Source organism: Brienomyrus brachyistius, chromosome 17 (assembly GCF_023856365.1).
Source record: "Brienomyrus brachyistius isolate T26 chromosome 17, BBRACH_0.4, whole genome shotgun sequence".
In the NCBI taxonomy this organism is placed as follows: domain Eukaryota; kingdom Metazoa; phylum Chordata; class Actinopteri; order Osteoglossiformes; family Mormyridae; genus Brienomyrus; species Brienomyrus brachyistius.
Genome location: NC_064549.1, coordinates 3,125,313 through 3,151,268, shown reverse-complemented (window position 1 = coordinate 3,151,268; position 25,956 = coordinate 3,125,313). Strand labels below are relative to the sequence as shown.

The 25,956-nt window shown below is 46.7% G+C and overlaps 1 protein-coding gene across 3 annotated transcripts in view; it reads right to left on the bottom strand.

Annotated features, from left to right (window-relative positions):
* The window catches only part of LOC125712246 (cGMP-dependent 3',5'-cyclic phosphodiesterase), a 120,878-nt gene that overhangs the window by 69,650 nt on the left and 25,272 nt on the right, over positions 1-25,956 (bottom strand). Inside the window, exons 1-2 of one of the 3 annotated variants that reach the window (XM_048982108.1) lie at positions 21,887-22,075; positions 18,792-18,852 (exon numbers count right to left, since the gene is read on the bottom strand). In XM_048982108.1, coding sequence (XP_048838065.1) covers positions 18,792-18,852; positions 21,887-21,894 — 69 coding nt within the window. In that variant the 5' untranslated portion in view covers positions 21,895-22,075. Of the gene's footprint in view, positions 1-18,791; positions 18,853-19,112; positions 19,282-21,886; positions 22,076-25,956 lie in introns of those variants that run through there. The other 2 variants (XM_048982107.1, XM_048982106.1) reach the window with 2 other exon arrangements.

The window sequence follows — 25,956 nt, the reverse complement described above, 5'->3', positions numbered from 1 at the left end:
TCAAAAAAAACGTGGAAAGGAAAACAAAGAGGAAATAAAAAAATCTGCAAGTGATCAGAGGCTCAAACTCAGCAGTTTATCTTAATTCAGTACAGAATTTGGCAGGTCTGTTTCTAACAGCTCGCATGAAAAAATATGTATAAAAGGGTTTAACTTCTAAGCTCTAAGCCTTTTCTGACACATTTTTTTTTTCAACTGCAAAAGAAGAACTATCATTACGCCCTGTCATCTTCAAGCAGTGGAGGATCGTACAGCCAGCACCAAGCAGACTTCATTTCGTAAATGAAGTACTTCATAACTTAATTGCACTCAGCCTGCATTACATCCACCCTGGTTGAAGTGGGTTTGGCAAAATATTACGTCTAAAAGAAATTAAATTCAAAAGGCAAACACAGCGGTCAAGGCCCACATATACACACAGCTAAATTTATGGATGGGCATTCTGTCCTGCCAGCGTGAGACTGTGCTGAAGGTGTCTTTTACATATCTTCAAAAGATTACATTTATAAATACCCAAATTCCCAAAACTGATTTGACTAATTCAAATGTCATAGAGGTCAGGAAGGCCAGGCACGTATGAATGTTGTAATTTACCTCCAAATTGCACCTTGTATTGACACCGCAGGTCGCCAACACTAACACGGCCTATTTCGCTGTGCCAAAGTCTTTGTTTTTATACGTTGTATAATTGCGGTTATTACTTCGCAGCGATGTTGGAAAATAACAGCTTAATTATCTTCCGGAGAGAAAAGTGGAGGCTGCAGCTACATTTTGTCGTCTCCCACATCCGCCGTGTTAAACGCATGTAATAATATTTTTGAACAGATCGAACATATTTTCTAACTTTCAGTGCTCAGGATGTGGAGCCAACATTTAAATCATTTTCAAGGTTTTTGTCAAACAATGAAATGGTCTTTGGAGAAGGCTTCCTGAATGAGCTTTTGAGGGTCAAGCTTAAACCCTTTCACTGTTAAGTCACGATAACATCAGTTCAGTTCAAAATACAATTACCTATTTAATCCCAACCCTACTGAAGGAATTATTTATTCAGTGCAGGTATAAAAAAGATACAAAGATGCATTTGGCATTGACTCCGACTGCCACCCATTACGTAAAGGCTAATTTAAAACTAGACTTGATGCTGGTTAACAAAATAGTAACAACAATAAATAATGATAATTACAGTATCAAAGGCTAACCACAGCAGAGGTGTCAGTGCTGTAAATTACTGCCCCAGCCTTGCGTTACACCCTGAGCTGCTACATCGCCACCCTGATATGAGAAATCGCTTTCAGCAGACCTATCTTCACCTGCCGCCTCCTCCTTCTCAACAGGGACATGTGAGAAGAAGCAGTAAACGAATAGATGCATTATTAAGCAGTACCCCAACCCATCGCCCACCCAGAGATGGAAAGATTTCCAAGTATCTCATGAATCCATGGAGACGAACTCCTCTCTGGCCTCCTCTTAAGAGCTGAAGTCCAGATGCTCCTACCGGTGCAGAGAGGTGAAAGAGCTTTACGCATTTCTGTGTCTTTGAAGAACAAGTGTGCACCATGTTCGCCGAAGATGAGATCGGAGAAGCGGGTGTCGAACGAAGGGAAGTGGCTATCAGTTCTACGTAAGCCCACAGCACAGAGCTTAGCAGAAGTGCAGCCCCGGCTTTTATAACAGACATTAACCCCCAACACACTTTACAGAATGATCTCTCATAAGCTGTGGACCCAAACATACGCAACTCATGAAGACCATCAAACAGCAGGTAAAGCTGCGCATAATTGTCTCTAATTGGTCCCCATAAATAAGCCACAAATGCCGCAGCTGTCTAGCTGATTTACGGCGCCTTTTATTTCAAGCCTTTTATGATGCGATTTGCCATTTTAAGTCAGTAAATATTTTATTAGAGACACAAGAGTAAATAAGCAGCAGGGCACCATGAGAGAAGGTGCCAGCATGTTGGATCACCGAGAATCGCTGCATGCAGCTTATTTCCGAACTTTTGAGCAAGTAACATTCTTTTAACATCCATAAGGCCATAAAGAGGGATATATGGAGAAGCAAATGGTTTTCTCCTCCAGTTGCATTGACTCAGCCAGTCATCGTCCTGTGAAGAGTACTATGGTGACTGATGTTAATTATCCCAGAACGTAACCCCAATGTTAAGAACGTAGTTATGGCAGGACTGAGAGCCGGGTGCTTTCCAGAGAGGGCTCTTTGGAAGTGCCCGGCTTTGAGTCACAGGGTGTCACGTCACGGCCCAGCCTTGTGAAAAACCGCTGATTGATCCCCCATAGCAGGAGCATGGCCAGCTCAGCTGACCTCTGGGGCTCCACACAGACACAGCGTGTCCTGGGAGTCATGTGCCTTCAGGCTCCCTGGTCACGGTTGAGTTGTACCTGGCCGTGACTGACAGATGTGTGGTAAACTCTACCCACTGTGGATTTCAGTGTGGTGGTACTGTTACTCTACGCTGGAGTCCACAGAGACACTGTCAGAACCAGGAAGATGCTCAGACACACTGACGCGTCTCAGGTCTGTCATCGAGATCCATGTGTCAGTTTCAGGGGCTTGATTTGTTTAAAGCTCAAGGCATTTAAATATATATATATATATGTTAACTAGACATAGCACTGATGCACACATATGCAGAGTCAGTTTGTTCTGTAACCTCAGATGCATCCCTGGTGATCATCACAGTGACTCCTGCCTTCTCGTCACTATGGCTGTGTGGACTTTGGCAAGGGCCCCGGAGACATGGGCACGAGGCAGACGCGGCGTTAGGGTGCCGTCACACAGGCATAATGGACCGTCTTTATTGCGGTAAAATGTTTCCAGAGTGCACATTGTGCCTGGCCAGGAGCAGCGGCGACCGGAAGGTCTGCAGTGCCAATGAAAACCATTCTCCTGTGATCCTCTGGGCATATAATCCCACATTAGGCAGCAAAATATTAACAATGAGAACATTGAAAGACCTCTTAGGGGCATTAGGGAGAGATGTTTCTGCTCCTGCCTGGGATAACCCTGTCCTTATCTACAGCTGAGAGCAGTCAACCACTACACATATAGTCATATACACAAAGACACATATACACACACTGAAGGTTTGTCATCTTCCTATCCAGACTCCTCATTCCCTTCCATCACATACCCCTCCCTCCTTCTCTGTGTGTCATTTATCACAAATCAGTTTAATTCATTCTGTTGCCATGGATACAGCACGACGACTTCTACCTGCAGCCTAATAATAATAAACACCTCTCTGTGTGCTCCACTGGGACAAAGCCCCCCCACAGGAGCCTCCCCCCCCCCCCCAAGCAGCACGTGGGCTCGAATCGGTGGGTAAGTTCATATCGACCATGCAGCAAGTGTGGATGGATGCTTTGGAATGCAGCACTGATAAGATGTTCTCTCTGTTCTGGGTGTCATGCAGAAATGTGACATACCGTCCACGCCGTGTGGAAGGTCGGGCCACAGCACCGGTTGCTGGGCTTCTAGGCTGGTGATTTTAGTTGTTTTGAAGGTTTTTATTGGTTACGCTGCTTTAATTTGTCGCGTGTCTGAGCAGCAGTAAATTTCTTTGGTTCCTGGCAGCACTTTTTTCACTCTCCATTGCTGCAATATTCCGTGTTCCAATAAAAACACTGGTCAGTGGTGACTTGTTAAGACTGATTCTTTAACACAAGGTGGGTTAGGGCCACCCAGTCCTACTGCTTCCTGGGCTGCCCGCTTTGAAGCCATCAGCCTGCTCCATCTCCATACTTACCTTTTGACGCCTTTTAATTCACATTTTTGCGAGCAGAGCCTCAGTTATGTTCATACGCACACCGACGGGTCTACACTGCTGCTGAAACATTCGGCCCGCTGAACCGCTTTGACAAGCCACAAAGAGAACCCAAGAACTTAACAATAAACAGTATTGCAGACACACAGTTCTACTCGAAAAAGCTGGACACCTACCGGTGCTGCTGGCCTTCACTGTGCCCCAGGATCTGGGATATACTTTACCAAAAGGTGTGAGAATCGGGCTTTTGGGGAACAAAGCTCAGGACAAAATCATCCATTCCATTAACTTTCCCATATATAACACCTCTGCTAGGATCCAATGGACATCCGAACGTAATCAATGGACTATTAATTTAATTCGTTCTGGAGGGGAGAAAAAGAAGCCATAAATATCTCTGCCCCCATTCCAAAGCTCGGTTACCTCTGTGACATAATTTTGCTACACCAGCAGCATTTCTACAGTGATCCGTCCAAAATTAGGCCCAGGAGCAAATCCCAGTAGATGACATCGCTTGTTCAGGCTGTGTGTTGAGGTGCTGTTTTCTTCAGGGCACTGGGGACCAGGTACGGCCGTTTCATTTGACCATGGGGGCGTCTGACTCAGCCATGCCACATTAGCATATTGCAGCCCTGGACGAACACACAGGCTGTGAAACGGGCGCTCTGCCCAAGACAGCATTGGTGGGGGGAGACGGACAACCTAGTCAGCACCAGGACTAAAAACCCAGCCGGGCCTCACCAGCCTAATCTGAAAGGTCTGTAAAAAAAATTACAGAGGATGGACCAAGGTGTCATGGGGGCATTGGGATCACATGCAAAATGGCAGAGGCACGGTGAAAACCCATTACAATTTTCTAAACTTCTCACATGACCTTCAGTTCTTTAGTACATCACGTCGCTGTATCAAAAGCGGCCAAAGGCTTTATCTGAATTACCCAGGATCCATTTTTCATAATGTCACTTGCCGTGGGCACAGATGCCTGAACTGACAATGCCATGTACAGCCTGGTGCTCTCTGGGGTTAGATTGGATCTACACCGGCAGTGTGACAGTTTCTGTTAGACCTTCTCGCATGATGGTCATGGATTCTACCTCGGGGGCCCTGAATGTATTATCTTTTCACTACTACATTTCTGTCTATTGGAGGTTAGGCTACTGGCAGCATTACTGACAAACTCATGATTATGTCTCACAAGTAAGGGGTTCTATTAGTAAAGTATTCTTTTGTTAAAAATTGTGATGTGACAGGGATCCTATGTTTCACTTAAAGGATGTTCTGTGAGACCTCACTATCTCCATATCTGTATGAATAGGGCATTGTTATTTTACATCCATTTTATTCATTACGTGATACCTGGAGTTATCTGAGTCTGTGCCAGGACCGAGCGTGCTGGCTGGGAGATGAGACCCATCGCATTTGTAAATAAACCCGCACATTTCTGCAGTCTGATGCTGCACACGGAGAGAAAAATAATCCATTACTCTCCGGAGGGCATAAGCAGGGAATGCTTTGAGCTCACTGGGAGTTAAAGGCTCTGAGAGTGAAACTGTATCACCAAATCATTTCGGGAAAGAATTTAATGGGAAAAAAAATCACAGATACATTAAAATGACATTAATAAAATGCGACTGTCAGAATGAGGTAAGAGGTGAAGTAACACACACACTCGTAATGGTGTTCCCTGCTTGTCACAGCTCACATAACACACACAGCCTAACAACCTCGTGCTCTCACTTGCTGCACCTGCTTAAAGAAAATGACACACAGGACATTCTCTAAGGAAGCAGCAAATTGTCTGTGTTGTACTGAAGGGTAACAGGAGCTCGTGCCAAGAAGCCGGCAATGAGAAAACCCAACAAGGAGTGAATTCATGGGCCCTGCAACTGAACACCTGAAGACTGACAGCAGCTTCTATAAAAGGACACACGACATAGAGAGTGACACAGGCAAGGTGTCCATGGGATCACAACAGCATTATTCTTTTAAATATGACACATGACCCGTTATGGCGCCATCCGCATCAATCCCAGGGCACTGATCAGCATGGAACTTCCCAATGACTCGCACAAATTCCCATTTTGACATTTTCCACTCCGGTATTTGTGCGATAATTACCTCAGCTTGCAGTATTCGTCACAGGAGCCACACATAAAAAGCAGCTTTTGCATTCTGCATTCTGGAATTTTCTTTCTGGCACTGCAGGACAACTCAACGCTGATTCAACAGTCTTGCTGCGATAAATTCAGCGTGGGGCCCTTGGCATTGAGGCGTCTGCAATTATCCGCAGCGCGAAGCTTTAATTGCAGCTCAGGCTCTATTCACGGAGACCCCAACTGTCGGCCGACGGCACTGAAAGTGTTTCTTAAGCCCTCGTTGCTGCCGTTGTCATATTTATTAGCTATTATCTGCGCCATGCTCTTAACTGGCGAGAGTAGTGCATATACGCGGGCTTTTAATCTGAAAAACAATGATCATTAAAATAATTATCCTGTCAGAATGTACTAAAATATTAATTGCGCGATCATCACTTGACTTCGCGCTAACCCCTCTCCGCCGGCATCGCCGCATCTGAAGAGGTGCCATCCTCAGCTTCTTGGGTTTCTCTGCCCATTCTGTGTTATTAATTAGTTTATTGACATGCAAATGGCGGGGAGAGCTCAGAAACCAGCTGGATAAATCAATGGCAAAGCGGCACACAAGCAAGTGCTGCGGTCGATATGCTAATGAGGCACATCACAAGATTGGGGACCGTAACAAAAACCCAATCAGATTAAAAGGAGAGAAGATTAAAATTAAAAATAACTCCCATGTGTCATCTTGTCAGCGCCTAAGGGAAGGCGGCTCCTCACAAAGATACGGCACAAGCCCTCTTCTCCCGTCTGAGCAGCTGGTCTTTAGGACACTCTTTCGTAATGTTTTGCCTTCTACGGCTGACGGCTGTGAGGGCTATCAGCAGGAGGAGGAGAGGTAGCCTGGGCTAGTTAGCATCGGCACTGATAGCTATGAGGGCTATCAGCAGGAGGAGGAGAGGTAGCCTGGGCTAGTTAGCATCGGCACTGATAGCTATGAGGGCTATCAGCAGGAGGAGGAGAGGTAGCCTTGGCTAGTTAGCATCGGCACTAATGGCGTGGGCAACTGTCGTCCCTCCCAGACCCACGTTTCCTGGGGAGTCAGTGACAGTTACATGTGGAGCAGCGCAGAAATCAGATCCACCGCAGATGGTAGAACTGGCGGAACCAAACCCAGTGGGTACAGTTTCAGCCTAGAGAGAGACCCTAACCCCCGTGGCTGGTGTGAGTCTGTTCTGTGAGTGCGATGGCCCCAGGGTTGATTTCAGACTAAACATCCCTTCAGTTGCTATTAATATATCAATTAAAATACATTTTTGTTCCTCAAGCAACTGATGTCCAAATGAACTGATTGGAAACAGCAGGAAAATTCACCCAGTTCAAATATAATGAGACAGCTTCACAGTCCCCTAGAAGAAGTTAACAGGAAGCAGGGGGTTAACGTCTCACTGACTGCAGCATGGAAAGCAGGGAAGAGATAGAGGAGATAACTGCATGAAAAAATGTGACCTGATGCAGCGGCAAAGCAACAAGTGGAACAGTAAATCAAAGCTGAAGCTGGTGGATAAACACTGTCAGACTCATTTCCTGTGACGGGAGCAGCGGCTTTAGAGGGGCACAGGCAGCCCTGCATGCACAGCAGATGCATCAAATGCATTATGTCCATTTAGATGCTAAGGACAGACAGCCGTGGTGCACGTCTAATTCACATTTCCTTAGGGCATGATTGATGCGGGTTAATTCAGCCTTGGATTGCCAGCACTGTTCAGACGGCACCAAGTCAGCCATTTTGCGCCCAGTCAAGGCCAAAACCTGACTGCTGTATCTAGAAAGCTGCAGTGGGGTAAGAGCGTCTCCCTCGCGGGAATCTCCGGCTTCGTACACCCACCAACGTCAACGCTCCTGCTTCAACATGCAGGCTGTCAAGATGCCACCCAGTCCTTACGCAAGCGGCCTCTTGACAGAGTCAGCACCGCTCGGCAACGGTGCCCCCCGGCAAACTCCATGCTCAAAATTAAATCTTGTCACTGTGCCACTGCTCAGATCAGGCTGAGGTAATCCATCTTCATAAAGAGCTTAAGTTTGCCCATGAGTGACTTGGGACCAAATAACCAACCTGTTAATTCAGGTAGCCTCCGTTGCCAAACAAACATCATACAGCAGTTCTTCCTTGTTCCATCTCCTCTCTTCCAATAAAAATAGAGGCCACCCAAGACAGCACTAGCCCAAATCCACAAGCATAAGTTACAATGCATGCATGTGCATGTGCAGCACTAGACCAACGTCACGTTGGCCATTTTGCCTACAACCATACTATTCTGGCCTTCGGGCACCAGAAGAAGTGGCTCGGTTGTGTTGTTTCCACAAAAATCCAATGTCCTAAAACATCTCCTGTCTTTTGGTACTGGGTATCAGCAACACAAGCATCTACCTGCCTACCAGGCAGGCCTCCACTTCCAGCCACGGGATTCCAAAATAACAATAATATCATTAGCACAGGAAGCTGAACGAGGCCGTTGACTGAAAAACCGTAGGAGCTGTGAAAAACCGCACACTGGCTAAGAAAAATCGCCAACCACACAGACCATTCACCAGCTTATCATTCTGAACTGAAAGAGATGGGCGTAATAGGAAAGTTTCAAGGGGTTGCAGAAGTAAATAGGCCATGAACAAAAGCTTCTCAAAACTGAAAATGATCCAAGGCGGAACTGCTGGAATCCAATGTGCATGTAGAGGCAGAGGCCACTAAAGTCATTATTATTTTTGCATTGCGTGAAGTGGATGATGGCTGTAGGCAATTGAATAGTCGGTTGGAAAGTGCTGTCCAAATAGGCGCAATGTCAACTTACAGTATAGCAGGGGACACACAACTCACTTAAAATGCCATTTGTCCTGCCCTGTGAACATCTGCTGGAAAAATCAGATAATCATTGTGGAAAAACTGTAGTTTAATGATGGTAAAATGTTGTACATGATAAGCATAACAGTCTGGACAATTTAAAAATAACACCGGGTGACACTGCAGACGGCCTTGCATATAATTCATGTGTGTGGAGATACTTGTTTCTGTATCACAGAGCAAAAATATCTTGTCCAGATACTTGGCAATGGTTTCTACAATGAACATACTGTACATCATTCTTATTAACAGGAGCCAGTGTTAGCTCAGTGCCAGAGCCACGTGTTAGTTTGCTATCGTGCAATTACCTTGGCAGTCTGCATTTTTCCTTCAAGATTTCTTAACACCTTCTGCCCATATTCATTGTTCTCAGTCTATCCATTGTGTCGACACGCTATGATTAGTGGAATAGTATTCACACTTTCTGTCATTCCCTCTAGTTCAGAAATAATGAAGGACAAGGTAGACAGATATTAAATATGAAGATTTCTGACGGTCACCCCCTGTCCTCTCTGTGAGTGTAGGCCACCTCCCGTCCTCTCATTGTACAACAATTACCTCCTGTCTTTTCCATGAGTGAAGGTCATCTCCTGTCTTCTCATTCTGTGCCAATCACCTCCTGTCCTCTCATTGTGTAACAAATGACGGTCATCTCCTGTCCTCTCATTGTATGACAGTCACCCCCAGTCCTCTCACTGAGTGACAGTCACCCCTAGTCCGTTCACTGAGTGACAGTCACCCCCAGATCTCTCCTTGAGTGACAGTGACCCCCAGTCCTCTACTTGAGTGACAGTCACTCCCTGTCCTCTCCTTGAGTGACAGTCACCCTCAGTCCTCTCACTGAGTGACAGTCACCCCCAGTCCTCTACTTGAATGACAGTGACCCCCAGTCCTCTCACTGAGTGACAGTCACCCCCAGTCCTCTACTTGAGTGACAGTGACCCTCAGTCCTCTACTTGAGTGACAGTGACCCTCAGTCCTCTCACTGAGTGACAGTCACCCCCAGTCCTCTACTTGAGTGACAGTGACCCTCAGTCCTCTACTTGAGTGACAGTCACTCCCTGTCCTTTCCTTGAGTGACAGTCACTCCCTGTCCTCTCCTTGAGTGACAGTCACTCCCTGTCCTCTCCTTGAGTGACAGTGACCCTCAGTCCTCTACTTGAGTGACAGTCACTCCCTGTCCTTTCCTTGAGTGACAGTCACTCCCTGTCCTTTCCTTGAGTGACAGTCACTCCCTGTCCTCTCCTTGAGTGACAGTCACTCCCTGTCCTCTCCTTGAGTGACAGTCACCCTCAGTCCTCTCACTGAGTGACAGTCACCCCCAGTCCTCTACTTGAGTGGCAGTGACCCCCAGTCCTCTACTTGAGTGACAGTCACTCCCTGTCCTCTCCTTGAGTGACAGTCACTCCCTGTCCTCTACTTGAGTGAAGGCCTCGCTGACTGAAGTTCACCTCCTGCCTGTGGAAATACTTTCTGGGCAGTTTTGAGAGTTGTATTTAATTCTGCTTATGACAAAGTATCCAAACAGAACTTCCACTAACATTGCGTAGTACTTCCAACAGCTCCGACACCGCAAACAATTATGATTTCTTTATTTAGTAAATGTTTTTACCCAAAGCAGCATACAATTGAAAGCAGTGCCAGACAGTCCTTGGAGTAACTGTGGGTCAAAGGCCCAAAAGTGACATTACTCTGAGTTTTGGTTCACAGGCACAGTACCGAACCCACTGAACCACACACCAGCCATCCTCACTGCCACGTTTGACACCCCACCTTTCAGAATGCATAATGAGGCACTGACGCAGGAAGCCAATGAGGGTAGCAATAATAGTAGCGTGAATCTCTTGGGGTTTGTTGCCTTAACGCTAACAGGGTGCAAGCTCACATTATCAGAAATTTCCGGGGCCCTCGTTGTACTCCGTGACCACCCACATCAGTGATGTAGGCCCACAGCCATGGAAAAAATTGGGTGTGGGGCTTCCCCTGGCAAGAGGCCCAGAATGAATTCACTGCAGGCCTTGAGGTCCCCTACCACACCCGTTACTTACATCTGTAGACATACTCAGCAAAATAACCCACTTCTATTCATTTTCTTTCTCTCTGCCTCTTGTTCCTTTGTTGTGTCCTCACCCCCCTGTGCCTCATGGCGATACGTCACGTAATATTGACGCGACCGGGCCAAGTCCTAACTAGGCCAGCTGCAGAATGAGACGTCACCTCGAGAGCAGAAACCCACCATCGTCCTCCCCGAAATAGCAGCAGCTGCAGGGGTCACGGCAGGAAGAAAAGTCTGCCTGCAAGAGAGTCAGACACCCCGTGTCCACTAACTGGGGGCAATGCCACAATGTCATTAATCTCTCAATTGCATCTACACTACTTCACGCCACACCACCATTTTTGTATTTTAATGCCTGGTATTGCAGCGCTTCATAATGCCAGATTGTCCAGGTCCCAGACGTGTCAGTTAGCCTCGAGGTGTTTACCTACAGAAATGCCTTGCAGAGAGTCAGCTGTGGCATGCTGCGTCTCCGCTTGCTCTGTCGCATTTAGGACCGCAGTGTGAAGACTGTCTTCCAAGGAAGCTCCCATCCTCAAGCTTTTCAGAGGGTCTCACAGATGTGAAATGACTTTTTTTCACACATTCATGATTCCAGTTAAAACACACAAATTCCTGTCCATTTTGTTTAACAAATATGCAGATATGTATTCGCGTATATGTATCACTGCATCGATACTCAATTTAAGAATCGTGTCTCACTGTCCTTGTTCACTGCTTTGTGTTTTGTAGCCAGCTGTTGCCAGTTTACTGCAAATGAGCATTAAGCAAAATGATCAGACAGACGGAAAGCTGACAACTGGTGTAATTAGTTTGAATATTAACTAGCAGAGAAGCAAGCTGGATGAACACCAGAAACAAAGGGCACTGCTGCCAATTAAGGATGAACTAATTAAGCAAAAACGATCCATTGTCCCAGTGGGGGTCCTAATTTGATGAGACAGGGGACTGTCTGAAGAGATTCCTAGTGGTAATTTTGCGTTCCTGCAGGAGCTGTTCTCTGTTCCAGACCATCAGTGTTTAACGTCATGCTGAGATCAGCCAAGGTCACAGTATGAAGGTTTTAATTCCCCCAGTCCGCGAGCCGGCATGTGGGCATGGGGGGGGGGGGGGTAAACGTAGCCGGCACCGGTCCACTGGCATCCTGTGACATTCTGGATATTACTCAAGCAGAGCAATGCGAGGCACCACTTCCTGTCCTCTGTGATTTTGTGGGACACCCCCAAGTTGACAGTCCCCTTCTGAGTGCATCAGCAGGGGCTTAACCCCCACTGCAGGGGAGACATTCCCTGGCTACCTGCCCCACCTTCTCCATCGTAACACTACAGCACAAAGTCTTACATGACCTCTGACCTGACCTGAGACCAGGGCCAAAGGTTAACTGTCAATGTGGAGCCTAGGGGTATAAAAGGCGCAGAAAGCCAGTGTGACCCCACCAGAAGGAGGCAGAACGGAGATCACACCATTATCCCGGCATCCACAAGCAGCTCTGCAGCTGCGCCTCCTTCAGTCCCTGCCTCTCCCACCCAGCACAGAAGGATCAAATGCAGCACACTCTGGATGTCATGAGAATCCCCACCCCTGGGTGCACATGAGCTCCATCAATGACCATTTCTTTCTCTTAATTCACCAACAATGTCTCTTATTAAAGATAAGCCAGAGGGCTGGGCACCACGTCCTTCACATCCAAATCAGGGAGACGCAGTCACACGCCAAACAGATTGTTCAATTAAACCACTTTAGGGACTTTTTTGGTTTTCTCCTAGAAGCACATACTGCCCCGGCAGACCTTGAGAGAGGGGAGCTGCAAACTAATGTGTTTTGCTGACTAAGTAATCAACATTAAAGCAGATCCCATCATCACCACTAAGTTTCTACACTACAGCAGTAGTGAGGCATCGCTTTGCATTTACACCTGCCTTCAGACCTAACCCTCCCACTCTGCTTTCACAGAGGGGGGGGGGGAGCTAGGGAGAGGGTTGGAGGGTGCTTCTGATGTCAGGAAGTGATTTAGACACACTACAGACATATTGAAGGGCTATATATTTGTGGGATTGGGATGTACTATGTCAAAGAAAGGGGGTGCGTTGACCTTTCAGTGAGCTAGGCTTAGAAATCATCTCTTCCTTTTGCACTTAACCATTCTTCCTGGTAAAGATCTATTAAACCTGATAGGGTGAGAGTGACTAGGAAGGCAGGCCTGAACCCTAAACAGGGGCGTGTATTTCGGCATCGGCACGCAGACACAGAAACAGAAACACACATTATTCCCTTCATGCAGACACACAGCAAAAGACATTCTGTTCTCAAACCACCAGGTTACTAATCAAGCTGTTTCTGTGACTAGGTTTCTTTGAAGGCACCTGCTTATCTGAACATTTATGTTCTCACACCTCCCCTGTTGCTGCACATTCCAGAGACCTGGATTCAAAAGCACCATGGATTCAGGTGAAGAAATCTTCCATCGTAGGGTTCACTTTGGACAATAGCATTGAGGGCTGATTCCTAGCTGCCTCACCACGTCTCTCTTAGAAGCTGGACCTTTGGATAATGACTCCCGACTTCAGCAACCTCCTGAGAACCACCCCACGTGGGGAAGCAGAACCTCCTCATGGACCCAGAATGGTGCCGATGCCCACTGTCAGGGAGTAGAAAGGTCTGGGAAAGCAGTACAGGCCAAGACCGAGCAGTGCCAGAGGAGTGGGGGTAACCACAGAGCATAGAGAGCTTGACGTCATAATCGATATCCCACTGATCGTGTCTTTGGCATTTTACACATGCTTTAGTTTCAGAAGGCAGCAGAGCATCTAGTGACCATTCCCCATCACTGACTGCATCTTAATTCTCCGCTTACAATCCCCACAGCTGGTGAAGATGATTACATTCAACAGTGTTCCAGGAGCTAAAAAGAGGAAGAACTACTATAGCGAACAACTGTCTTATGTGTGCAGAGAGACAAAAACAAACCAGAAAAACAGAATGTTTCCTGTTTTCACTCAGTTTCGCATAAGACGCCTTAAGATCCAAGGACTCCCTGATTAAAGGAGACAGGCTCTGAAGTTACTGACTGATAATGTGGCACAGCAATTTGTTTAACGCTCTGTTCAGGGTGAGTGACAGAGACTGGCATAAATAAAAGTGTTAGGTAATTGCACTTCTGGGAAGGGGGTGGGACTTCGAGGGGGTGGAGTCAGGGGCAGACCCAATCAACACTCCCCTCCCTCTTCAGCAGCAGGTCACTGTGACCTTCCTAAGCATCTTCCATGGTCCACGGTTTGAACACGAGGGGCCGACTGCCACTCCCCCTCAGCGGCAAAGCTCCATCAGATTGGCGATTTGTATTCTGCTCACGGATGTGTTCCTACAACGCGGTGCATCCTTTCAACAAGACCAGAGAGCAATCGGGGATGTCAGTCAAATGTACACACAGATCCTGCATTTTCACTGCTCCCCCTAAACATGGTTCTTACACACAAGGCTTTCTCCGTCAGGGGAGTGTCGTCCAGCACCACGTCCATGTCTGGTGTGCCGGCATGCGGGCACAGGACAGCATATGTGCAGGACAGGTGGCATTAACTGGAGGGCACAGTGCCATCTCATTCACATACACAAACAAATTCAGGAGACCTTTATCTCGCAGTAATCATACTCCCACTCACTATACATATTTGCACTCCCAATTACTCACTGCTCAGTGCCCACTGTTCACAACCCAATGCCCAATCAATACTGTACATTCTGTCCACTCACTGCTCACTCCTCACTAATATAATTATTCCTGGAATATCACCCATTCCCTGCTCTATCCCACAACCTGTAATATTGAACCACAAAGACTCATTCCACTGTCGAGGCAGGTCAGGGAGTCACAGTACTAGCATATTTGTGCACTATAAGCCTTTTTATAGCGGGGGGGGGGGGGCGTTTCCCCTCCAAAACAGCACTGGTCATGTGACAGCAAAGGCAGGCATCGTTGAGTCCTTTCAGAGCTGAGGCTATTGGGATAAGTGCAGTGGTTGTTAAGTGGTCACCATTAAGCATCTGTGACAGTGTGGGTGTCGATACGGAGATTGATGAAGGAGCCTGCTGCTGACACATGGATTATAAGGCAGTGGTTTACTTACAGCTGACATGCTGCCGGATAAAGTCAGCGAAAATGACAGTTTTATCCTGCCCATGAACTTAGCACTTGCCACAACACCGTTGTTAGGCGACAAATGAGTTCATGAGAATTAGGGAATGGCAGGGACCAAGAGAGTCACAATGACATGCCATTCTTTCACAGGGGTAATACATCTGCCCTCACTCCACTGAATAGGAATGGGGGGTATTAAGCGGCCATGAGGCAGACCCCCCACAGGGCAGTTAGAGAGTGACAGGGGGTATTTGCAAACCACCCCAATGAGAAGATGTCAGAAGGGGAGTGCAGTGCAGGTCCTGCTTCTCTTAGAAAAGGCATGATCAGCATCTCAAAACGGAAATCATAGGATTCAAAGTTTATTACTGCCAATGATGGACAAAGGACGACTGTAGGATAACTTAATCAGAGCAAGAAAGGCAGTTCATTCCCCCGAGTCCTCTCCTCCTCTCCTCCTCTCCTCCTCTCCTCCTCTCCTCCTCCCCTCCTCCCCTCCTCCCCTTCCCCCACAGACACCTTTCATGCTTGCGACAGCAGACTGAAGGAACGAAATACCACACATCAGCAGCACGTCAAACAAACAAACCCGTTTGTCTATCAGCTTTGGACTGAACAACAAGCAAAAGGTAGCAAATCGCACACAAACACAACTAGGAGAAACACTGAGAGATACGGCTGGTGGGAGACGTGTTCGGGGAAATGTGACGTCATATAGCTGTACAGAACCGCAGCAAGTGGTGCTTTAGAATGGGGAGGGAAGCGTCACCTTTCCTGAGCCTGCAGCTCCTGATGCTTTAATGCCTTTATGGGGGAGGGGTTTGTTTTTCAGAAGGTGGGAGGAGGGACACTGGGCGCAGATGTCTCAGGAAGCGCTTCCTGCGGCGGGCAGTCTGTGCCACTTTCAAGGGGCTCACCTGTTGAACCTTTCATTGCTAATGAAGAGGAGCCACACAGACATGCTGCTGCCTCATTCTTTCTCCTTGTCCACCATAAGGGGGATTAATCTTTGCCCTGTAGGACCCCCCCCCCCCCACCCAGCCACCCAACAGGGAGGAAAAATGGGCAGCAGCACGAAGACACTGTGTATGTTAATCAGCTGCCTGTCCGTGTCACAACAGCTGTTGTTAGAGAGGAAAAGGAGGGCTGGAGGATTTGAAATGCTGAAAATGTTTGAGGGAGCCCACATTTATCCAGCTCTCAGACGTGAGGCCACAGGCTTAGTGCACGTGCGACAAACCCACGAGACCACAAGTGGCACACTGAGGGGTCACCGGCTCTGACAATGGCTTCCAAATTCATTCTTCCCCTGCAAACTCCAGACTCCCCAATACATCTGGTGCGAAAAGTCACAAAGCAAAGATCGAAGCCCTTCATAAAACAATGCAGAAGTGGGTCACTGCTCTGATTCACAGATGTTACATAAACTACTTTTTGCACACTTGTGTCACATTATTACTCATCAGTTTCTATTCCCTGCGACTCAATGGCAAAAGCTAATGAGAAATATGGCATAGAACTATTTTTTGAGATTGAGCTCGGCAATTACGCGCACGTTCTCACAGAATATCTCACATATTGTCACCCGCCAAAACATTTCTCTTATTAATAATTCTGTACTGAGCTGTCAGATTAATTTAATTTTCTAAGACTTCTGTTGAGCCATTGTTCTTTTCTTTGATGGGGGGGGTGGTTAATTAGATTATACAAAAAGCATTTTCCTGTCGGCTTTCAGCACCAAGCGATACGAAGCATCTTTTCATTTCTCCACCAGAAAACATGAAATGCTCTTTACGTAAGCACACTTTTTACACACATTCACAAGAAATGTTAGGCTAATGGCATTATGAACGTGCAGGAAAATGTCGCTTTTCGATGCAGGATGAACACAGTCACATGAGAGGTCTTCGGCAAAATGGCTAGAGAACAGACTCTGAAGAGAGAATCCACATTTTAGTTGTGCTTTTAAATCTTTGGTCTGGCTATTTGTCAGGTCTAGTCAAGCTTCCCTCCTGGGGGGGGAGGGGGGGTTGTGATTTCTCGGATAGCTATGAAAACTCTAAAAAGGATTTAACTGAGTTCAGTACAGTTCAATAAAACAAAATATGGAGTAATACAATGATGTTCCTGCAAAGAAAAGCTCCACGTCACATTGCTGGTCCAGTTTCAGCTCAGAGGCTGCTGTAATCAAGTCAATGATACTAACAGCTGTTACTGTTTTTATTTACACACGTTTTCAATGCAGTTTTTTTTTTCACACTTGCTACAGTATCATAACTATGCTTGAAAAGATTTAAAGTACTTTGAACACCAACGTGAAGGCAGAAAATTGTAATAAATTAAGGGGATAAACGTTCCCAAACTTGGACAAGAAAGTTCCGAAATGTATCTGAAACACATCTCAAAAGGACACGCACGATTTGGGTACGTTCTTGGTCAGTTATCTTTAGGTTCTGAGAAACAACATTCCGGATGCGTATCATAAAGGCCAGGCCATCTTTTGGGCGGAATATAGACATCAGGAGAAATATAATGAACCCAGAGCACCTAGACTTCATACCACTTCAGAGCAGGAGTAAACATTTGAAAGTATTCCTACAAGATGAAGGATTCTCTCTGTCTTCATCAAAGGACAGTCATCAGGACTCACAAACTGCTACGGCTGTTCCTCCCCGATTTTAGCTTCAATCACACAATTTTCCCGACCCTTATCCGAACACCTGAATGTCATGACGGTCGCTTGCCGCAGCCACATCCCGCTGTGATGGACATGCTGCAATATTGTCTCCACACTTCCCCAGGTGCAGAGAAACCACCAGCATTCGCCAAAGAAGAAGCTTTTAAGGAGCTTCATAAGGACTTGATTCTCCAAAAGTGTCTGTTGCCAGGAGACAGATTTATGCTCCTAACATCTCGTGTGAGTATCCTGGCATGAGGCACAAAAGCAGAAACCTTTAGAGGTGTTTTTAGACCGACAGGCTTTTACTTTCAACAGGAATCATCACGCATAACATAAGACTCCCAAAAGAACGCAGCTCTGACAGGAACCCAAATCCCCCAATGTCAGCTTCCCACAAGCGGCGAGGATCAGCACACAGATACACTGACATATGTCAAAGAAGGCGGCAAGTACTATTAAACAGAGCAAAGTTCAACCGCCCAGTACCTGCCTACCTGGAAATGCTACCCCTGTAAATAATGCCTGTAAACTGCCTGTAAGCATTTGACTTCTGAATCAATCGCACACTCCTTCTGGCACGAGAAAGCACACTCTACACGCCCTTTCCTCAAAGAGCCACCTCGCCCAGCAGGAGACAACAAGCAGTGCTTCAGCCGATTGACTTCAGCAGACAAAGCGTGTTCACGTCGAACTCGCTGATCCCCACTTGCTTCGTAAAGATTAGGTGCCCTCACCTGGTCAAAGGGGATGGATCAGTGGATCAAACACAGGGATCATAGTAGGAAAGACTGAGAGGTGGAAGATGTTCTGAATGGGGTTTAAGTGCTGTCTGCGTGTGCTATGCGCTACAGCACAGGAATGCAGACAGACAGGTTAACAGCGGAGAGTCCAACGGCTGCCTGCTACGCTGCCTGCCACTTTAACTTCAAACTCAGCGGACTTTTTCACCCCCTTCTCTTCCAAGTGCAAAGCAATTCCATCGGCAAGCCCGGGACGGCGTTACTCATTTAATGGGCCGTTTGCCCCTCACTGTGGGGGCGCAGAAAGTTTACTCCAACTTTCTCACAAGGCCAGCACAAGAAAGCATGAGAGTGAATGAGACAGAGAAAAGGATATAAAGAGAGAGAGGAGCTGAGAACGAAGGGAAGAAAGCGGGCTCTTGTCCTACCTGAAAGGCGTCCGAATGCGGCAATGGGTCCTCGCCCCTCAGGAATACTTGCTGCCCCCTTCTGAAAAATTGAATGAGTGCAATTAGAATGTGCTGCAGGCTGAGGACCATGGTTCAGCTGTTCCCCTCACAGCTGTCCTGCCCCGTGCCGGTATCTCCCACTTAGTGCTCCGGGTATCTGCCCACAGAAGCGCCAACATCTACACACACTCTCCCGCTTATCTCTCGCTTGCTCTCTCTCTCTCGCTTGCTTGCTCTCCTCCCCCTTCTCTATGTGTGTGAGACTGTTTGTGCTTCACAGAGGCTCGCCCCGGTGCTTACTGCTGCCTCTCTGTCCCTGTCTCCATGGCTGTCATGTCACCTCCACCTGCCGCCCATCGCGATGGGGACTTCCCTCCTGTCAGAGGCGTGTGTGAGAAGCACAGGGACTGAGTGAGGCTGCCGCTCCAGACACCTTCTCCTTCTCTCTCTCTCTCTCCCTCTCTCTCATTGCCTCTCCTCCTCTCTCACTTACTTGCTCCCTCACTCCAACATGGGTCTGTGCTGGAGCTCCTCAGGGTCTCAAAGCCTGCAATTGCTCTGAGTGTAGACACAAGGACCAACCATCTAGAGGCACCCTGGCGTAAGCATAGATACGTTTAACCCACAAGAGAGACCTTGAGATCAGGCCACTCTCAGGCAATGACTCTATCCCCAATTAAGAGGCTTTCAGGAGTATTTGAAGAAACAATTTGAGGCCAAACTATCCCTACACAGATGTCCTCATTCCCTCTTAACTGTCACAGCATCCATAGAATATTTCTTCATTTGTTTTGACAAAAAAAAAAAAATCACCAAAACACCATCCATCCATACATCCATTTTCCAAACCGCTTATCCTTCTGGGTCGCGGGGGGTCCGGAGTCTATCCCGGAAGCTATGGGCACGAGGCAGGGAACAGCCCAGGACGGGGGGGGGCAGCCCATCACACGCCAAAAGACCACAAATTGATATTTCAGTGCTTCAGTGAAGCGTAACTGACGTTTTAAGGAGTGCTTGAAAATGTATTTTGAAAATGATAATGTACAAACGCTTAAATGGTAGATGCATGAGTCCCCCATGCCCGACGCCTCTTTATCTCCCGTAGGAAAGCCTCATGTTCCTCTGCTACGTTGCGCCCTAAAGGCCTCAAAGCTGCACCAGGAAGCTCCCCACCACGCGATATGCCAGCTGTGTCAGGCACGAGTTTAGGAGGCGCTCAGTCAAACGAGGGTTTAAGCTACAGCAGGGAGAAAATGAGCGGACTGAACACACTGCGACTAGAAAAGCACCAAGCAAATTACACCTACAAGACTCCATCCCAAAGTGCGAATAAGAGAAATTACAGTCAAATTACAGTCTATTCTGCCATCATACTGTAACTCCCAAGCACTCACCATATGTCTCCAGACACCACAACATATTTCACAGCTGCACAGTCCCCGATGAACAGGCACTTTATTAATGACACGAGTCAATATGCCTTTATGAGTAGGAAATGAGCTTAATTAGTGAGGAAAGACACCAGTACCGCAAACACATCTGCAAAGCCGTAAAAGGCCCAGTTTGATAAGAAGACATGGGCTAACATGGCTGCTGTCTGTACGAGCTCAAGGACAGAAATGTGCGGAAGCAGAACTGATCCAGAGAACCTGATGGAAAAGGCCCAAGTGCTACAGCTCTCAGAACATTTCATTAGTGGCTTGCAGGTGTTTTTTGTTTGCTAATCAAAATATGAATGTATACTCATGTACCCTAATTACTGAAGGATGCTTTATCCTCTATCTCCATAAGCAGGCAAAAGTTAAACAAAGAAAAGAATAAAATAGCCACAATTTCATAAACACATCACTGCAAAAGACCAAAACATAAGGAGGCCATCATCACATGCCATGACAGCGTATGAAGAATGAGCGAGCTGAGGAAGGATTAAATTAAGTGGCGCGTGGAAGAAAAGAGGGACGAAGTTTTGCACAATGACGGTGTCACAGCAGCCCACGGGGGTTCAGAACGCAAGCCGTTACCTGACAGATCTGTCAGACCAAAGTTCCTCACCATATATGGACAGATGGCGAGGCAAAGAGCACACACATATAAAACAGAATGAAAGGCAGAAATAGAGAAAGAGAGCGTCTAACTGAAAATGTAAGGAAACCACAGTGGATACGATGCGGTAACGAGATTACAGTGTCAATTAATCACATTTCAAAAAAACATCCAGCAATATGATCAGTGTTAACGAGAAGCCTCACACTCGCAAGCAAATTCTTATCTCTGAAAAGATTCAGTTGTCAGGGAAACATTCAAAAAGCATGTGGTGAATCACAACCTGCCTCTCGATTATCAGATCTTGCTGTGTTATTTATTCAGACAAGGAAACAGTGGTAGGTTTTATCTGCCATGTCCTTCTCCTGTGGGGACAAGTCAGAAACACGTAACGAAAGAAACATCCCATACTGGTCTCAGCTCAATAAACCACTATCTCCCCGCAGCAGAGAAGACATCCCACCTTCTTTAAAAGAGGTCTGGGGTTGCTAGGTTATCCTCAGTTAATTGCCTGACAAGCAGGGAATGTTCTGCAAAGCTCGCCACAAATGGGACGTCGCCGTTTCACAATCAGGATTCTTTGCAACTGAGACACATCGTGGCTCTGCTGTGACACTGTTCCATGATCTGCCCCCTGCCCCTCCCGACAGACAATTTTGTCATGGGCTCGTTATTTCCGTGAGTCAGGCTCCTGTGGAATTTCTCAAGAACGCAAAACGACACTAAGCAGAAGCAAAGCTAGCTAATTGGGTCTGGGGTGCAAGTAAACAGAAAACAAAACATCAAAACAACAAGAAATTCTTGACTCCCAAACGTTTTCCCTACAAAAGAATGATGGGGCTCCTCACATTCACTGGCTTTTTGCACATATTAGAAATTCTGTGTAAGTGGGAAAATCCGACTGCAGTAGTTTAAAGATAAATAGCAGGCAAATGAGAACTTCAGTGTAGATTTAGTGATCTGAGAACTGGCTAGAGACCTGGTTATGGCTGAGAGGTACAGCCAGAGCCCGACGCGACAGAAGCACTTACGCTGACATGCTGGGCTGACTGGAGGTGACTAGCCTCACAGTGGCGTCGTGTCCGAGGTAGGTTTGCAGGCGGTGGTGTGCGATCGCTGGAGGGAGGACTGGGATGGAGAAGCGAGTGCACGCTGTCCAGGGGATCCAAGGGGAGTGTGTGTGTGTGTGTGTGTGTGTGTGTGTGCGTGCGTGCGTGTGTGTGTGAAAGTATAGGGAAGGAAGGGCAGAGGGTAGGGCAGAACCGGGAAGACGGAAGTTACATCCCACTGACACATTCTCCCTCACAGACATACAAACACAAGCGTAGACACAGAGCATCTCTCTATCTCTCTCTCTCTCCCTCTCTCTCTCTCTATCTTACACTCCTCATACAGACACTTCCTTTGGTCATGGTGTCAGTCACCACAGCTCAACAGGAAGTGGATACTGTGTCCGGAGATCAATCAAAGCTGTCTGGAGAAGAAGTCACATGAACAAAGTTTTGCAATGAAATTCTGCTGACCAGTATGTCTGACATTAATGGAGAACCTCATATCTATCCTCTAAGCCTCATTCCAAAGATTCATCCACATCTCCAGGAAAGGGCCCCAGTGCATAAAAGAGAACTGCAGCTTTCAGATAAGCCTGCTTCAGGTATCAGAGCTGATATCGAGGTATTGCTGAACAAGCCATTGGCTCGGTAATCCTCTTGGGTGTGGTTGTAATCCTCACAAAGTTAATGTGTAAAACTTCTCTGATGTCACTGCTGAATAGCAGGCTGCCCACCAGCTGCTGAGTTCAGTGTGCCGTTTCCATGATAGCTACCCAAGGCAGGTAGACATCACTTACCACATACTCATCCAGCCCCAACACCATGACACTCTCACTTGGTGATCACCTCACTGCTGACTAAAGCTCCAGATGTTCTAGCATGCATAATGGATTGATCCACGTCCCTCGACCTTCGACACCCAGAATCACCATTGTAACATGGCTGCTTTTTGTCTCAGTGAGGTACTTCACAATAATTTTAGACCTCATCATATTATACATCTGGGCATGTGGGAGCAAAGAATAAAAGGAATGATTATTATTAAATGTTTATTAAGACTAATATATATGCAATCACACACATTGTGTACATATATATATATGACTTAAAAGTAATGAAAGTAAAGGATATTAGGAATGTTCACATTACAATGGTGCACGATTAAGAAGGAAATGTATCCTATTATTGATGCATGTTTTGTGCATAGAGGTTGCCTTAACCTAAGCTAAAAGAAGAGCAAGATCAGGAGAACTTCAAAGCGTTACCCTCACTCGTGAAGAATGCTGGAATGCTGTTTAGCAAGCCAATAGAAATTAAGCTAAAGAACAAACACAGGAGGATTCTGGAAAAGGCAACCACTTTATAAGAGAAGGGCTGCCCTTCGCCTTCTTGGAGACGCTTGCTGACTTGGAAAGGGCTCCTTGTCGACTGCAGCACTGGAGAAGCAGAACCTCTCACCAGTTTAAGACTCATGTCTTTAACTTCCTCAGGCATAACCAAGTTCAGGGCAGATCCCAGCACAGGGACTCGTCACCAGGGTGAAACTCCTGTGCTGTGTTCATTATGGACAATAATGCTAATCTGGCATGATCTAACGTGGCAACGCCGGGGTCTCACGCTTTAAAAATGGGAGGCATATTTGCGAGTTGCACTGGTGTGCCTAGTTGTAGCATTTAGTTGCACCGTATCCAAAAATGGTCCCAAAATGCGACTAAATTGATGCAGTGTGGAGCCTTGCACACCTGCTGGTAGTATGTCTCCTCTAGCCACCTTGCCCAGGCCTCCCCAGGTGCCTGCCATCTAATCAGCGATTCACTACCACTGGGACAGGAGCACAAGTGTCTGCATCAAAAGCCTTAATGACAATAGGTAGCAGGCCTTTCAAGCCACATGCGTCAGCAGGAAATTAAAAAAATAATAAATGTAAAACAGGACTTTGCATATAAAGAGCGCAGGTGGTCACTATGGGGGTTAGATTATTACACGAGCATCGCAAGATTACTGCATGTCTCTAAATACTTGCATTGTTGCAGGATGTCTTGATATTGATTTATGATTGCGGCATGAGAAGTGCACATTTAAAGCAATGTCCAAATGGATCTGCACAGCAACAGAACCCGCAAAAAAAGCTCATAATGTGATTCTGAATTAGGACGTCTTACTTCTGTATGAAATAAGGTTTGTTATCTGGATAAAAACACTGTGTTACATTATATGTTTCAACTTGTGTGAACGGGGAATGAGGCACAGCGATCCTAAGGCATGGTGATAGAAACTGAGCTGTCTCCTATTTGTACACATTAGTTGCAAAAATCCAAACAGTTTCTGAAAAGAACAATTTATCCCCAAATTGTGTACAAGCTGAAGCAAGATATGGAAATTAAGTCGGACACAAAGCTTGATGTTTTGTGTTTGATGTCTCTACATAAATGTGCTGGGGAGCCGTCACACAGATGCTGAAAATGCACCTGATCGGGGTTCTGAGATCCACGCATGAATCCGTTCTTCTCGGCAATCTTTTCTGCCTTGCCGAGTGTAAAGAATGCTGGCTGAAGTGTGTAGCCCGTGGATCGGATGAGACAGAGATTCGCTTCTGAGCTGCTGCTTTCCTTGAAGACTTTATACAGCCAAAATCTTGCTTCTTTTTTATCATATCAGTGCTAATTTATCATAACGTGTTATCGCTGACAGACTGTTTAGTGCAGAAACAGACCGCACCTGAAACGTGGCTGTGACCGCCCCAGCCTCCGTCCAAGACCGCCTTCAAATGCTGCGGCATTCACTCATCTTCTGGTTAATTTTAAAGCTACACCAGTGGCCATCAGAATCAGGAGGGTACCGCTAAACAGCTCTGGCACAGCTCTCCATGTAATTCACATTCGCTTACACGCAACGCAGGTGACAGTGCCCTGTAATTACCACACGCATTGTGACTGGTCTCCTATAGGCGATTTGTAACTCTCGACCTTTTAAAAATAGATGGGCTTAGACAATATTGAGAAAACAGAATCTCGGTTGCCATGGTGTTTAGAAGCATGCAAATTGCATTGCATTTCCCGATCATACTTTGGCAGCCATTTAGCCAAATCATTAGCATTTCCTCACATCTTACACGCCGCACGGCTGTCACTGTGTGCTACGCTCCTAGGTAACAAAAGGGAAAATTTAATCCTGTCAAAATAAACAAGTTAGTGTATTTGTGAGGTGCACCTGTCCTCCCCCCATCCACAGGGACACGGAATCATCTCCCACATGACAAACTGTTGAGCTTCACTTGAGCACTGTGCCCAAAGTTAACTGTGGGGCTCCGAATGCACGTGGGTGTGGACTGGGCAGCCATGGGTGGTAGAGTGGCTCAGGCTGCCGACTGCGGGTCTGGGCACCTACACCTCTGCCCCCTGCATCCAGTTCACTCTGAGCTTCTCTCTTTGAAAGCTTTGAATAACTGCTTCCAGATAGAGGCAGCAGGAGGTATAATGATTAAAGGGTAGGGGCTCATAATCTGAAAGCTGCAGAGAGTGAAGACCATGCAGGGTCTGCAGTTAGACCCTTGAGCATTGTACTCAAATTGAACTGTTCCAGTATCGTTCCCAACTGTGTAAAAGTAAAAAGTTGTTTTTAAGGTAAGGTGACAGGTTAGCAGATTAACGTGGAAGAACATCAAAAGGATACCACTGACTCATTCATGACAAATAGCTCCCGAATTCCTGCTCCAGCATGAATCACACGAGTCGTGGCACAGGCCTTCCCAGAATGCACCATATCTCCGTGCTCACAGGTCCCTTCTACATTGGGTGAATCGTGGACATTTTTCCACAGGAGACTGCGCTCACTTTTTTTCTTTTCCCTTTTTCCCTGAATAGTGCAGAGCACTTAATCACTCATTCACACTGTCTTCCACCAATACAGTGCCTCAACCAGCCTTCCCCGACACTCATAATCCAGTTCGTTTCAGAATGGAAAATTGTGAAAATGCACTATTGATGGGCTGGTCACATATCACTGAGCATGCTGAGGAGCACAGATGAGCTGTTTGCATTTGCCCCCAG